General features: G+C 38.8%; 1 protein-coding gene across 1 annotated transcript in view; it reads right to left on the bottom strand.

Moving 5' to 3' along the window:
• Window positions 1-5,852: 5,852 nt before the first annotated feature.
• SGCG (sarcoglycan gamma) overlaps window positions 5,853-16,894 on the bottom strand; it is a 71,391-nt gene continuing 60,349 nt past the window's right edge. The window contains exons 6-7 of the mRNA XM_054384406.1: window positions 8,314-8,437; window positions 5,853-6,079 (exon numbers count right to left, since the gene is read on the bottom strand). Of these exons, the coding sequence (XP_054240381.1) occupies window positions 5,906-6,079; window positions 8,314-8,437 (298 nt within the window). The 3' untranslated portion in view covers window positions 5,853-5,905. The remainder of the gene's footprint in view (window positions 6,080-8,313; window positions 8,438-16,894) is intronic.

Here is a 16,894-nt window from a genome sequence, read left to right as displayed (position 1 = left end):
AGGTGGATGGTACTGAAGTACTTAGAATTGAAATTGATTTAATTTATTTTTTTTTCTCTTAAACTGAGCCTGCTGTACAAGCAAACTGTAAAACATGAATATTTTTTAAAATTTGCAAGGAAACTGAGCTGCAAAAGTTAGCTGTATGTACACCGTTGTGATTAATTGGCATATTATTGAACTGCACTTTATATAACCAAAGCTTAGCTTTCTCTTAGATGAGGCGTGGATTATATTAGACTTCATTTAATATAATGTTTCCAAAACTGTCATATCAGTTTTCACTGTACTAATCATCAGACTGGACATACAATGAAATGGGAGATGGGATGGAAATTCAAATAATTTTGGAGGTATTGCTCCAAAGCTTTTCTGTATTCTCTTGTGATCCATGGACATTTGTGTCACTCACAGTAATACTCTTATCAGCTGGATCTGATTACAAATTTGCTGCAGCATCCCATTGTGAATACATAAAGGGTAGTTTAGTACCTGCGAACTGTTACATTAATTTTAATACTGAATAATAATGATACTTGATTCAACATGCAACTTCATGCTATGCATTGATTGTATTTACTGTACTATAAAATAATTATTTAATTTGTTTTTCTAGAGCCTGTCATCTTTTGTTTAATGAAAAATGCATGTCGATGATACAAAGTTGGTGAACATCATTTTATGGTGTTTTATGATTTCCTTTTTTTTTGTTTTTTTCTTGAACACCAAAACTCAGTTTTTGGGTGTCTAAATGCTTGAGGACTTTTTTTTTTTCCCCGTGTGTGTGCCTTTGTGTGTGTACATATATATATAATTTTTTTTTCCCCCCACGAACACTGAAAATAGTACCATTCAGTAGCCCATTCCTGGTGTGTACTGAGCACTGTATTTTTGTTGTTTTACACATTTAAAGGTGCTGCAATGTAATGCTCTTTTTATTTTGTTGTTCACTACAACCCTAGAGAAATCCGATTTCTTAGTTCACGCTCTTTCTTTTATAGTTTGTAATACTTTTGGTAATGTCATGCAATATGTTCAACATTAGCTATTTGTAAAAAAAAAAAAAAAAAGGTAAAAAAAATAATAAAAATACGGAAGAATAATACTCAGTGGAATGATTTGTCTTTGCTGGATCAGCCACATTTAACATAAACGTTACACATTTTCCAGTGATGTGCTATAACAGTTGTTTACTTGACAGCACAGTGAAACTGCAATTTGTCTTACAGAATACAAAGGAAAATAGACAACAGTGCAGGGCTGATACAGGTGCAATAGTGTTATAAAAAAAATCATGATGAAGGCTTCTTCAGTTTTGTGCAAATTATAAAGGGCTTGTTCTTTTCCAGATTGTAGTGGGAAAAGATGTGATGTTTGGAAAACAATACTGCTTCTCATTGTGAAGCCCTATTATTATTTCTGCTAGTACGTGCCATAATTTTAATAAGGAAAATGCAAACATATATTTCAGTTTGGTATGTTTTGGTTTTGTAAAGTAACTAAATTTACTTATTATTTCAGGCTTTCTTTTATATAGATGAACACACAACCTCTTTTCAATTTATTCTAAATAATTGTACAAATACTAACAAGGAATTTTTTTTTCTTGCAATGACAAACGTAAGAAATTGTACATTTTGCTTATTTTTTTCCGCCCAATAAATAGCATGTAAGTAAAACACAAATCCTAGTGTGCCATGAAACAAATCAGTTCAATTAATTCTCTCTGCTTTTTTAAAAATAGATTCCTTTGTGAGTCTTATTCATTTGACTTAGTGAACAAAGTATTATTCAGGTTAAGCAAAACACTGAAAAAATGAAACATTTCTCATATTTTTCAGTTTAAATGGCGCTAAAACAAGGTAGCATGGAAACATGCGAACAGGAGCAACGCTTTCCCAGTTTTAGATGAGATCTTGAGGATAGAAATCTAAGCACATAGATGTTTTTTAAGCAACTTATGTTGCCTTATGAATAAAATTACGGATCATATCTGCACTAGATATGCAGAACTACTAAACTATTTCGCTGTATTTTTATTTTGGTTTATTTTGCATATATTGTTGAGTGCTGACACTGCGAGAAAGAAAATCGTCCTAGTTCTTTGGGAGCTAATGGTCTTGAAGCAGTTTTACATCCTTAATCAAGGTGAGCAAGAAAATCTGAGTAAAAAAATTCTGTCATTCCTGGGTTGATACTATTGATCAGTTGCAATAAAATTTACATATGGATGTAGAGAGACAGTCAAGAGTGGTGTCTCAATTGGAAGTCTTTTTAATTGTTTGGGTTTTTTTTTTGTTTTTTTGTTTTTTTGTTTGTTTGTTTTTTTCTATTTGCTTGACTAGCCTAAATGAAGAGGCCAAGTAAGACCAGGAAATCATATTGTGATAGAACTGATTTCATAGGTGCCATTTTAATCCCTGTTAAATCTAAGGAACCGTGGTTGTTAACAAGCCCTGGCAGGTTTGTTACTAATCTCGTTGAAGCTTTAGGAGTTTTCTTCTCAAACAATGACATTAGCACCTGTTCTAAAAAGAAATAATTGCCTCTGTAATGATCAACAACAAAAGAATCTTTTTATTAAGGAATAAATTTTGTGTAGCCAGCTACGGAAAGAAAAAGCAATGGTTTGTTGTATAAAAAAGTGCAGTTTTGCAATATTTGTACTTAAATCACCATCAAGATACTATGGTGATTTGAAAAATAAAAAGTATTAGTATAGGCACTGCATCCATTTCATACTTGGGTTGCTTTAAATGAGGTTTCAATAAAATCTATTGTAATTGCTCCAATCAAAGTAAAGGGGGTTAGTACCGACTTTGAGATTTCCTATTGCTGGATCTGAACACTGTGAGGATGACTGGATTGGTATTGTGGAACAGGAGCAGAAATAATAGTTCAAAAATAATTAATTTGACAGCCCAAGTAGATGTTTTCATTTGAAGAAGACATACTCATTTTTGAGTGGAGGTATTTGTCACTGAGTTTTTAATCAAAATGTTATGTTTTTGGTTTGCTTTCTGGATGATTATTTCAGTAGCATTGGCATGATATTTTTGCTTACTGTCACCTGCTATAGATGGGATAAAGGAATTCTACACATCCAATGAAATTGTCAAGCATTTTCTGATTTGGGAAAGTAAATTTTTAGCTGTGGCTAAAAATTTAGGATTCTTGTTCACATTTTAAAAATAATGTAAATTTCACATTCTTAGCATCTTGGGAAGATCATTTTGTTCTAAAAATGAAAACATTCATTTAAGCTGTGTTTCACTGTGGTGGGTTTGAACACAAAAAGGAGAAGTAGACTTTTCAAAATGTATAAAGTTTATTCAAGAACTCAGTTTTCAGTTAATTCTTGCAATTTCTTTTTGCATAAACCTATATAAAGATAGACAAATGTCAGTACTAAAGGACTGTGAAATGGAAACAAAGAGGGTTGTGTTTGGGCAGTCACCAATAAAATTATACTACTGTTTTGATATTTTTACTTTTCCACTGTATAACGATCCTAACCAGTTAGAAGTACTGCTTTAAATAATTATTTTTTTGTGGAAAAAAAGCAAACAATACAGTTCACTATGTTGTGTAGTGGTGGGTTTTTTTCCTTCTCCGTTTTGGTAACACTTCTGAAAATAAACCAGAGAATTGCGTACTCTCCTGTGCCATAATTTTCTATTACTCTGTAGTTATTTACTGAAGCTTCATTCAAGTAGAAACAATAAATTTGAAGTATTAAAGACACATGGAAAGATATCTATATGGAGATATCAAAAATTATAATTTAGTGATACATGAACTGTATTGAGATTGTCAACAATTGAGATTATAGCATCAGATGACTACACTGTAGTAATTTTAGAATAAACTTTGTTTTTCCACTAACTACACCTAAAAGAAAACATCCTAAAAATGTTCTTCAGTGACAAGAAGTCACCATCCATGCTTTAGAAAACCTACACAACTTATATAATGCAACTATATTTTCATTGTCAGTTTTGCAGCATGATGAAAAGAAGAACAAAATTTAAAAAATTAGGAGGGAGAAGTTGGTCATTTGGATGATGGCAGAGCATGAGGACACAGCATACCTGTTCAGTTTTCTGTACTACTCTGAATCCGTTTGTGAACTGAGGCAAGTCCAAAAGGCTTATCCCCATAAGAAAAGGAGCAGTTACTGCAATGAGTAACTGAGGTTCCATAATGCTTAGTAAGGTTACTAGCCAGGGAACAGCACCCTGATTTGCCTAGATGTATACTATGGCTTCATGAAAATGATAACTAAACCAGACCAACTTCAGTGACAGTAGTTTAGGGGTTTGGTTACTCTTGTGATATGTGGAAAGTCTGTATTCAATCCCCTGCTCTGCATTAACTAGCAAATCACATTTGAAAATGTACTTCCAAAACAAAACCTTAAAATATATACATTAAAATGCTATGTTTCCATTGCCAGCAGATTGCAACTAATACACTTATTTACAGTGTCTAGCTAACATTGAGGGATTAGATTAGATAAGATTAGATCAAATGAGTGTTTTGATACCACATGGAAGTGGGCATATATTCCTTGATGTCAGAAACAGGTGTGATGACAATTCAAGTGCCTTTGAAACTAGATAGTGGCTGACACCAAGGCACTATGTGATAGCAGCCCCTACCTGGGTAATAGTATCAACTATATACAAAAAAGCATTCAAAGAATAAGAAAAACCCAAGAGCTTTAAACAACAAACTGTTAAATACAAATCCTGCTACCCAGAGGTGTGCAAACTATTTGTATTCAGTGCAACACTGTACAGGGAAATGAGTCTGCAGTTGTGTTTCTCTACAAGGTCAATAAATGGTTTGTCAGCTCTGGTGAGTATTTTGTATCCAAAGTCATAATATAAAAACCAGTAAAGAGTAGTTTTAATCTCTCTGCTTGTGATGGAATCCCATTCTGACAGGATCAGAAATATCAGTCAACAACTGCAGATGGAAATGAAATAGTCATCTCAATTGAATCATGTGGGCTGCAAAAAAGGATTTTTTTCCTACTGCCCAAACAGTTCCTTGTGTCAGACAATCTGGAGCCACATATATTTTTTGTTTGTGTTAGTAGTACAGCTGGCATAGCAAATTGCATTGTTGAGTTAGCATGTCCTAAAATATAAAAAGGTTTAAATGAGTATGAAGGTACAGGCAGTACAACAAACTATTGCTATTATAAAATATTCTAACATATTTCTCTTGTACAGTGAACAGATTTGGGGTGTAAATGACTCCTGGAGCTTTTTGTGTTAGTTATTTTTTTATGAATCTCAGTAATAAGCAAATCAGCATCTATGTTGCCAAACTAAATCAGAAAGCTATTAGCAAATTCACCCTTTTACACAGAACTTATACAAATACCACATATCTCATCTCTTGTGTTATTGCAAGAACAAAATTGCATAGACCATTTGCTGGCACTTTCTGAATTCCTTAAATAATGCTTTGTCTTAGCAAAGAGTTCAAGTAGTTCCCTCCATTTAATTTCATCCACTAATGCAGTGTTTACACGGTGTAAGAGAAAAAACCCACAGAGCTCAAAAATATTAAAAATGACACAATCATTTGACTGAATAATAAGTTCAGCAAGGAAACGCATTCCTTTTATTATTTTTTTATGCTTTCTGTAAGGCTGTTTTCAAAATGTTACTGACAGAACATGTAATGTGATTCAAGTCATTCTTCTGAAGTTGAAATGTCTTTTGTGCTCTTCTTCCCCTTTCACCCTGTAGTCCAGAATTGTAGCTACAGATTTGTTTTCTAAACTGAAGTACTTTGTTTTGGAAATTTCGAAAATTCTGCTTTCAGTAGCACTCTTAACAACAATACGAAACTCAGACCAGCGAGGGAGTGGGTGACCTTTTCTGGTGCCTCACTGGCAGACACGGCTGTATTCTTGGCAAGTGGAGCCCATGCCAGCCACTGACAAGTAGAGCTTTCCATCTGGACACACGCAGATTTCGTAGAGCCCCTGAGAAATACTGGATCCACCCCTGGTACCCTCGGGCAATTTGGGCAGTCGCACAGTTTCAGCATCAAGCAAAAGCTGCATGAGAGAAAGCAGGACAAATGGACTCATTAGAGAGAACAATGTAAGAGAGTACCATGAAGCAACTGGCCATCGTCTCAGCAGTGGTTTAAGAGTAGCCTTTCCAGCCACACATGGTATATACAAAGTTTAGGCTCTTGGCAGACACTGGAAAATGGGAAAGGGATAAGATGGTGCCCATTGCCTTCCTTAGAAAAACCTCATAAAGTTCAAGGAGGCCACATACAAGGTCCTGCACCTGGGTTGGGGCACTACCAAACATGGATGCAGGCTGGGTGATGAGTGGGTTGAGATCAGATCTCATAGAATCATAGAATCAACCAAGTTGGAAGAGACTTCCAAGATCATCCAGTCCAACCTATCACCCAGCCCTATCCAATCAACTAGACCATGGCACTAAGTGCCTCATCCAGTCTTCTCTTGAACATCTCCAGTGATGGCAACTCCACCACCTCCCTGGGCAGCCCACATTCCAATGGGCAATCACTCTCTCTGTGAAGAACTTCCTCCTAATATCCAGCCTATACCTCCCCTGGCAAAACTTGAGACTGTGTCCTCTTGTTCTGTCACTGGTTGCCTGGGAGAAGAGACTGACCCCCACCTGGCTACAACCTCCCTTCAGGTAGTTGTAGACAGCAATGAGGTCACCCCTGAGCCTCCTCTTCTCCAGGCTAAACAACCCCAGCTCCCTCAGCCTCTCCTCATAGGGCTAGACCTCTCACCAGCTTCGCCACCTTTCTCTGGACATGTTCCAGTACCTCAACATCTCTCTTGAATTGAGGAGCCCAGAACTGGACACAGTACTCAAGGTGTGGCCTGACCAGTGCTGAGTACAGGGGAAGAATAACCTCCCTTGTCCTGCTGGCTACACTATTCCTGATACAGGCCAGGATGCCATTGGCTCTCCTGGCCACCTGGGCACACTGCTGGCTCATGTTCAGCCTACTATCAACCAGCACTCCCAGGTCCCTCTCTGTCTGGCTGCTCTCCAGCCACTCTGTCCCCAGCCTATATGGGGTTGTTGTGGCCAAAGTGTAGAACCCTGCACTTAGCCTTGTTAAATCTCATCCTGTTGGCCTCTGCCTACCCATCCACCCTGTCAAGGTCCTTCTGCAGGGCCCTTCTACCCTCCAACAGATCAACACCTGCTCCTAACTTGGTGTCATCTGCAAACTTACTGATGATGGACTCAATTCCCTCATCCAGATCATCAGTAAAGATATTGAACAGGATTGAGCCCAGCACTGATCTCTGGGCGACACCACTAGTGACTGGCCGCCAACTGGATGTGGCACCATTCACCACCACTCTCTGGGCCCAGCCCTCTAGCAGTTCTTGACCCATTTCAGAGTGAATCTGTCCAAGCCATGAGCTGCCAGCTTTGCCAGGAGCTTGTTGTGGCAGACGGTGTCAAAGGCTTTGTTGACAGGGGGGAGAGAGCATAAGAAAGGCAGAGGAAGGTCATAACAATGACTAGGGCCTGGAGCACCTTCTCTGTGAGGACAAGCTGAGGGCATTGGGGTTCAGTCCAGAGAAGAGAAAGCTCTAGGAAGATGTTATACTAGCCTTGCAGTACTTAAAGGGGGTCTACAGAAAAGAAAGGGAGAGATTCATTATCAGGGAGCGTAGTGATAGGGCAAGGGCTAACTGTTTTAAACCAGAGGACACCAGATTTATATTAGATGTAAGGAAGAAGTTCTTCACTGAGAGGGTGGTGAGATACTACCCTGAGTGCTGAAGACCCACAGCCATGCCAGCTGGGTAAGGATGCACACACAGGTTGGTCTGGAGTTCCTTTACAGAAGAGCTAGCACTGTACAGCCTTGCAAATGGGATAAATAGGCTGCTGCATTTTGCATGCTCTCGCTGACAGGACAGCTCTTAAGGTCTGCAGTGCTGTACTTAGTACAGCAACTCTGGCGCTTAAGCATCTACTTCTGGGCCAAGGACCATGCTGGGGTACCTGGGGATCACTGTGCTAGTGAAGAACTCAATGCCATCAAAGTTTTATTAGAAAGCATTTCTCTAGGCTAACATTATACCAGTTGGTAGTATTATTTAATCTGACCCACAAATAAAAATCTTATTATTGGCACCATTCATTTTAATATCCTGTCTCCTAGAATCTGAGGAGTTAAATTAACAAAAATTGAAAACAACCTTGAAGTTATTAGCTATATTTTGGCAGCAAGCTCAACCATTGTTATGGAAACAGAAGGGCTTGTACTCACCACACCATCACTGCTATGTAGTTTGATATCCATCTGGGACAGAGCTTCAATATTGCCAGCCTGTGCTTTGATGTTAATTCCTCGTGGTGCATCCATGCTCAAAGATCGAGTTGGTGATTCCAACCTGAAAGCAGGAGCAGGACATCTGACATTTGCACATTCTCATATGTTCCTTGATTTTTGAAATAATACGTAAACTTTGAGCACACTTGAGATGCACACTTGAAGGATCTTGGCTAAAGTAATATAAAAGACGCAGAGTTTTGTTGTTTGTTTGGTTGGGTTTTCTTTTCTTTTCCTTCAGGCAGACTTGAAAAAGGAGGTAATGTTTGAAAACACCCCAGTATCCCAAATAAAAATCATAGATGAATTCATAACAAAATTATAGATTGTATTGGGTTGGAAGGGACGTCTAAAGGTCATCCAGTCCAAAACCCCTGCTTAAATAAGCAGGGACATCCCACTTAGATCATGTTGCTCAGAGCCCCATTAATCCTGACCTTGAGTGTCCCCAGGATTGGGGCCTCCATCACCTCCCTGAGCAACTTGTTCCAGTGTTCCACCACCCTAAAATTAAAAACTTAACACAAATGCAAGGCATTATTTCAAAGATAACCTCAGGTTATTTCAGTATAATGACAATTTATTCTCTAAACCCGAAACTCTTCTTTACATTCTTTAGTTTGAATTAATTTTCATACTGCAATCAATACAATTAGTGCAGTCTGAAGCTTGGACGCTGCTATCAGTCAGACTAAGACTTCATTCAGTGTATGTGTGGTGTTTAACTAGATGGCATGGGAAAGTCAAACCCCACTTTGGGATTTTCGTTTGAAACCCTCAGTGTAAGAGAATGCTGCAAACCCTAAAGTGCCACCAGATGGCAGGAACGTACTGTGTGAGCTGAGCACGGGTCAGCTGAGAAGGAATCAGCTTTGTTTTCTAAAGAGATAAGGCTTTGTTACTTCAGTATTTTGGTATCAGTTTCATGATAAGTAGCACAGATAGAAGTACTAATTAAAAATCGTGGGAAGGAATGAAAAAACCCAAGCTCAGCAACAAAACTAGTGATGATATTGCTTCTTTTGGTCATTATCTAGAACTGCTTTGTCTGGGGCAACTGGGAGCACCACAGAATCAGAGTTGATACCTACTGAGTTTTGTTCCTGAATATTGTCTCACCCTTCCTGATGACACCATCCTGAATTTTACACTGTCTGCCAATGCTGTTCCCTCTACTCATCCCTGGTGAGGCTGCATCTGGAATATTGTGTCCGGTTCTGGGCCACTCAGTTCAAGAAGGACAGGGAACTGCTTGAAAGAGTCCAGCACAAAGCCATAAAAATGATTAAGGGAGTGGAACATCTTCCTTACAAGGAGAGACTGAGGGAGCTGCAACTCTTTAGTTTAGAGAGGAAGGGACTGAGGGGTGACCTTATTAATGTTTATAAATACATAAAGGGTGAGTGCCAAGAGAATGGAGCCAGGCTCTTCTTGGTGATGCCCAATGACAGGACAAGGGAAGCTGAGGCATAGGAACTTCCATGTAAACACGAGGAAATTTTTTTTCACTCTGAGGGAGATAGAACACTGGAATAGGCTGCCCAGGGGAGGTTGTGTAGTCTCCCTCTCTGGAGATATTCAAGACCTGCCTGGATGAGTTCCTGTGTGCTCTGGTATAGGTGATCCCGCTCCAGCAGGGGGGTAGGACTGGATGGTCTCTCGAGGTCCCTTCCAGCCCCTAACATTCTGTGATTCTGTGATTAAACAGGTGGATATCAAGGCTAGAGGAAATTAATCAATTGCTTGTCTCAGTTTACTTTACAACCCATGTTACACTTTTCTATTCTGCAGGTTCACTGGAGGTGTATGAGATAATGTGGGCTTCATCCGCAAGGTAGAACTCAGACATGTGTCCCCATTCCTGAGTCTGCATTGTTCACCCACCATGTCTTCTGGGAATGGAGGTGGGGAGGGGTGGGGGTGGAGGTGGGTGTATCAGCACACACTCCTTGTGCTGCTACATGGTGTTGCTCGACAGCTGCAGATGTGAAGGACTGTGCCCTAGCAGGTCCTTTACGAGGTATCCATCAGGTAGTGAGTGCCAATCACTTGCTAAAGGGATGAAACGATTTTACACACAATCCTGATGTAGCTGTCTGATGGGTTTCATTTACTCAGCCTGCTTCACTTCTTCCTTTTTTTTTTGCAGTTACTTCATTAAAACTAAAATTTAAAAGAAGGCAGTTTGTGCTTGTGAGAAACATCAATTGTATCAGAATTCTAAAGAAGCTAAATCCAGCTGATATCTTAAAACCCAAACTCATGACTGAGCAGTCAAGCACAGTCACTGAAACTTCATTTTTTATCCCCAAATCAGAAAATAAGTCAGGCAATACTGACTTATCACTTCTGGCCAGAGGCAGCAGAAGATTCTATCTTCTTTCATCTTCAAAGGTCCTTTCCAAACCATTCCATAACTCCCTGTTTCTATGATCTGCCTCTCTCCAACAACTCCTGGGTTAGTTACTTTCAATTAGTTTAAACTCCAGACTGATCATTTCAATTCCTAACCAGAGATCATGGTTCCACAGTGGGACCATATCCATAAAACAGTTTGATGCCTTATCTCATGACTCAATGTCCCAGTTTGAGCTGGGTGCCTTAAGAAAGCCACAAAGTTGCAGTCCTCCAGAAGGTACAGAGTGTCCAGGAGGTGTACTGGAATGTGTAATACTTGTATTTCCTCCTGTAAGTCCTACATCACTGTGGTAGTTTTAGACTATGCCTTTAAAATTTTTTACAGATCTTGAGCAGAAAGTAGTACAAATGTAAATAAATCACTATTGAGTGTAAAAAGGAAAATAATGATTATTCTAAACAATTCCATTGGAGGGATATCTCCCATAACATTTGGTTCCCGAAACAATTTCTCTCTCTTCTCACTTCAGACTGGGAGATACTAACTTGCTTCTGCTCGACCTTGGCTGCATTGCTTTTATTTGGGCTAAGTTTAATATATCTCTGTTTCTTTCTTTCTTCTCTTTGTGCAGGAGGGTAAGGGGGAGGCAAGGAGAGACAAAACATTACAGCTTCCCTGGTCTTTGGCTGAGGGGGGTCCTTATGTTGTTTGTTAATTGTAAATACCTGTAAATATTGTAAATACTGTGTATTTGTCTATATTAATTGCATTTCATTGTAGATTGTAGTTTGGCTTGTAAATACAGCTTTCATTTGCTTCCAAACTGAGCTGGGCTGGCAAAGTTAATGTTGGGGGGGAATTTTCAACCCACCACAATCACAAACTTCTGTAATGATTATGCTGAGCACAAGTGCACAAGAAAGAGTGTGTTCCGCCTCAGACATCTAATATAGTGTTAGCAATCTTTATTAAGCAGTGTTTGTGATTTAATGACTTTTCTATGACTTTTTACTTTAGATCCTTAGATTTACAGTTTTATGAAAGGGAGCTCAGTTTTTCCCTGAGTGATTTATATGGGAGGTCTGCTTCAAGGGCATATTTGTTGATGCTTATTTGTATGCACTATACGATGAAAAATTAATCAAAGTTTGTATTTTCAATACTTAAAGATGAATATATTTTCATAAGTTAGTGTCAAGGTAGTTGAATATAGCTGTTGCTGTAGTTTGTTTTAGCAAAAAGCTATAAATATTGAAATATAGATTTTTTTTTTTTTAGTATTTTACCTATGTAAGTAATATACACATTTTCTTTTTAAGCTCTATTGACTATTAGAAGAAGGCAGACTATGTTAGATTTTTGAAGAGCATGTCAGACCTGGAGTATGAAAAACAAACACTAGAGAAATATTTCTTACTTTCTACCAAAATTAGTGCTGGCCTACGGACTTGGGGAGCATTTACAGATTTATGATGTGACTTATAATTTAAATTACATGGCAGGATTGCATTTGCTATATTAATCACAATCCTAAATTTCTGTTGCTTATAGAAGTCCTATTTCTAGATGAACTGATTAAGTCACTGGAGCTTCTTGGCAATGGAAACTGCAGTGAAGCTTAAGCAGTGATTTTTAAAGCTTTCTGGAACTGTGAGATTTTGGCAAAGGCACCATTCAGAAACGCTAATGATATATTGCTTCATACAACATGTAAAGGTTCATTGTGTCACGCCCAGGTGTACTAAAACAGGCACCTAGGGTAGAAATGATGTGGCTGAGTTGAACCCTAACTTTAAATGCCCCTTCTAAGTTCTCACTTTGTCCTTTCTTGTGACTTCCTCAACCTCTTAGAACCTGACCAAAAAGTCTCTTAAAATTCTTCAGTGGTCCCAGACCTGAGGCAATTCCAGTTTGTCAACGGTGGGCAGGTTTGGACTTTCGTATGCATAAGGATCCGGGGATCATAGAACTACCCTAGCTGAAATGTTAAGTCATAGAGATACTTAGAATTATAGAATCATAGAATCATTAGAGTTGGAAAGGACCTTTAAGATCATCAAGTCCAACTGTCAACCCGACACCACCATGCCCATCCAACCACGTCCTGAAATGTTATGTCTACATGTTTTTTAAACACCTCCAGGGATGGCAACTTTGCTGGTGCCCTGGGCAGTCTATTCCAATGCCTGTCCACTCTTTCAGTAAAGGAATTTTTCCTACTATCCAATCTGAATCTTCCATGGTGCAACTTGAGGCAATTTCCTCTCATCCTATTGCTAGTTACATGGTGGAAGTGACCGATTCCCACCTCAATACAACCTTCTTTGTATGAACTCAAGGTGTCTTAGAAAGATATGAACAGAGCACTGCAATTATCAACATTGGTGGTGTCCATAGAGCAAAACACCAACAAACCAAACCAAACCAAACCAAGAAAATCAGTGACTAGTGTATCTACTTAAACCAGATGATAGAGGAAGTTGCTCTGCACTGTGAATGGTTTAGGTCAGTCAGTCAGAAGATAATGGCTGATAAGGAAGTTTTAAAATCTGTTCCCTGGACAATAAAAGGAGGAATAATTAGGCTGGGCTGAGCCAAACATTGATGTGCATCTCTCTAAAGTCTTGGCAAAACAGAATTTGGTTTGCTTGTGAATGCCGGAGGGCTCTTGGAGACTGAGAGGGCAGAAATTGATTGGCTTAGAGTTTTTGGTAGTTTTACAGTGTGTGTTTGAATTTGGGTAGTAGAATAGTGATGGAATATATTGTTAACAATCACTTTTTTTTTTTTTTTATTACAGGCATATAAATTATATTTAACAGAACAGAGTGAGGATCTTTGTCATCTAGAGGAATTAATCTATGTAATGTGCTGTTATAAATGAGACATCTATCACAGCCTGTATCTCCTCTTGGAAGATGGATTCTGTACTTATGAGTAGCTTCTAGGTACTGTGATAGCTTCCAGGGATCCATTAGCAAGTGGTGGTTGCAAGAGAAATTGATCTAGGTGGCACAGTATTTAGTGCCAAAGACCTGACACCCTGACTATACATGTTCTGAGGTGTACTGTGGACTAGCTGTTGCCTGACCCTGAAGATTGGCTGCTTGGAAAGGTATTCTCCAGGATAGCATAGCTTTCAGTTTAATTTAATCCAAATATCATCCTGTTCCTGTAGACCAAACAGTTCCACGATGAGAACCAAGTTCTGGGTAGCTCAGGCAGTTGGGAGATTTCCCTCAAAAGCATGTGCCTAATTTGAATTAAGATGCTCCTTTAGACACATCCACAGAATGTGAAGCAGCAAAACCACACTTGCAGAGTAAATATTTTGACTTGATCTCCTTCACCCCAGTCCTACAGCCTGTAGGTTTGTTGGCAAAGCACAAGGAAACTGCAGTCAGTTAATGAAAGGCAGGGAAGGATGGGTGAGTAGGTGGTCCTTTCTAATATTTCATAGCTTCTCCAGTAGTCTACTGCAACTAAAGCAACTGATTACAAGGAAGATAATATTTTTATCTCTATCTTCTTACTTGTAGGAAGTCAACTATACTGCCTTGACTGGCTGCCAAGGAAATTGTATGCTGAGATGTGCAGAATAATTCATGAAGGACTGTGTGAAAGTCTCCTGAGGGAACCTGTACAGCATTCAGGCTCTGGATCTGAAACCATCCTAATAACCTAAAGGCTTGGAGATTCTCACCTTCTCTTACAAGCATGTTGCTAACTCATGGAGATATCAGATTAACAGAAATTGCTCAGCTGGCTGTTTAGGGAGTGACAGCCTGCTGCAGTTCTGGTAAAGAAGCTGATACTGCCTGTGATTGCTGCAGGAATATTGATCTCTTTTTTCATCATATTGTGGCAGGAGACAGAATGATGCTGATTTTTAAGCACCACAACGCATTGGAAAGTTGTCTAGTACTGCAAAAAGAGTACCATAGCCTTCTGGAGCTCAGGTTTCCTACTGCAACATGGGGCAGCTCAACCCTTAGAGGAGGACAGCTGTTGTGAATTTGGGGAATAGTTTATTTCTTCCTTCTGGCCACCTTTTGTCCTTTACATCTTACGAGTCAGCATCTCTCCTGAATTTAATAAGGACATAATTCCTCAGTATGACTTTAGATAAAAGTTCCCCAATGCATTCCTCCCAGCACCAACCTGAGTAAGACAAGGGTTACTTTAAGTGGAATGCACAGATAGATGGATGCTGCCTCTAAAACTGTGGTGCACCCAACAACTGGTGTGCCCATACATACATATAGCTAACATAATCTTTTGTTTTTTCCCTCATTTTGCCTTTTGGTTAAAATATCCTGTTCAATTTTATTATACAGAGAAGATTTTATGAAATATAAACCTAGCACTAAGGTTGTAAAGATATGGTAAGGGATTTAGCAGTGTATATTGTATTCAGTATCTGAGTTAAATATGTTCTTGTATCAGCAAACCACAACTGACTCAGCTTTAACTTTAAAAAAGTAGCCCTTGCACAAGGAGAAAAGAAAATGAAAATACACTGAGCTTGATTTATTTTACATTATATGAGATTATTTCACAGAAGTATGTTTGTTTAGATCCTTCCTAAGATACTGCTCTGATGTTCACCTGTATGGTATGTTTTCATTTGTGAAACTCTTTTAAACATTGAAAGAAGATGAGCTGGGTCCAGGCAGAACTTAAATGCTGGCTAGTTCATAATGCCTTTTCATTAAAAGATCTTCATAAAGCCTTCTGGTGTTGATTTTTATGAGAATTCACAAAACATACCAATCCATAACTTCCACTTCTCTAATATGCTTAGCCTTCTTCCCACAGTGCTTTAATATAATCAAAATAAAAGGATCCATGCAAAAGGGTCAAATAAATATATATAATTAAGAGGAAAGTCATTTGAGGGGGCAGAGCAGAGTGACAGATTCCATGCTCCTTTCTCCCTGTCATTTAGTCTTTGTAGGACTGAAGATGCTGCTTCACACTTGTTCCCAGGCATTGATATGGGAAATACAGTATTAGAGAAAATATTTAAGAATATGAAGAAAAAAAGAGAAGATATAGAAAATGCAACTCAGAGGTGCTGGAATAATGGTACTTGCTCCACAGGTGTGTATTTGTATATTGTTCACATTTCCCTCGAGTGTTCATGAAGATGCTAAAAATCAAACCTGATGACCTCATAAGGATGTCTCCTCCTCTTCATTCCTGCATACACAGTTGTTTGACCCACATCTCTGCACTTCTCAGAGTTCAAAAGCATTTTTTAAAAATGAACTGCTTTAACTAAACTGTTCCAAGGCCAAATAAAACCATTATAGTGAGTTCAACAGGTTTGACACTAACGACCCAGAGTATCTGCTCCTGCAAGTTCACATTCCTGGGAAAGCTAGTCCTATGCAGCTCTGCCTGTGCATGCATGTGTACTTCCAAGACTAGGCTCATTGGCTCATCTTTTTCTGAAATTATGAATACATATATCTTTTAATTCTTAACCTTATTTTCATGGAATTAGAAAATCACAGATAAGTTCAGGTTGGAAGGTACCTTTAAAGGTCATCTAGTCCAGCCAACCTGCAGTGACCAGGGACATCTTCAGCTAGATCAGGTTTCTCAGAGCCCTGTCCAACTTGACCCTGAACATTTCCAGGGGATTCTACCACCTCTCTGGGAAACCTGTTCCTTGTTTTATACTTTTACACGTTGTGGAGCAAAAGAAGAATGCAAAAGGTAAGAAATGAAGGGAGGAAAAAATCATGAGGAAGAAAGGGGAGAAAAAAGAATCTTTAACCTCTCGAGGAATTAATGTCTTGAAAGTAAAAAATGTGACCTAGAGGATTCTGTGGGCTTAATTGGCCTTGGTCCTCTGTAGGTGTCTGCTTTCAGCCCTGCTTTTTGAATGCATGTTGGTCTTTAAAAGGTAATAGCAGTACACTTGCCTTTTGATTAGTCTGGAAGCAGTCTAATTCACTGGCAATGCAGCTAGACATTATAAGAGAGTAAACCATAGGCAGTGCATTCCCTTGTTACAAAGGAAAAAAGAAGACTGTCAGCATTTATTCATAGGCCAGCCTGCAGAATTTCAAACTATATTCTCTCTTTATGAGGAAGTGGATTCCTGTTGACATGTGTTGAGCAAAACTAAGCTGCAGTTGTAGAGGTGGA

Source organism: Indicator indicator, chromosome 1, assembly GCF_027791375.1.
Source record: "Indicator indicator isolate 239-I01 chromosome 1, UM_Iind_1.1, whole genome shotgun sequence".
Taxonomy (NCBI): Eukaryota; Metazoa; Chordata; class Aves; order Piciformes; family Indicatoridae; genus Indicator; species Indicator indicator.
The sequence above is the reverse complement of the archived record's forward strand: the minus strand, read 5'-3'. Positions and strand labels throughout refer to the sequence as shown.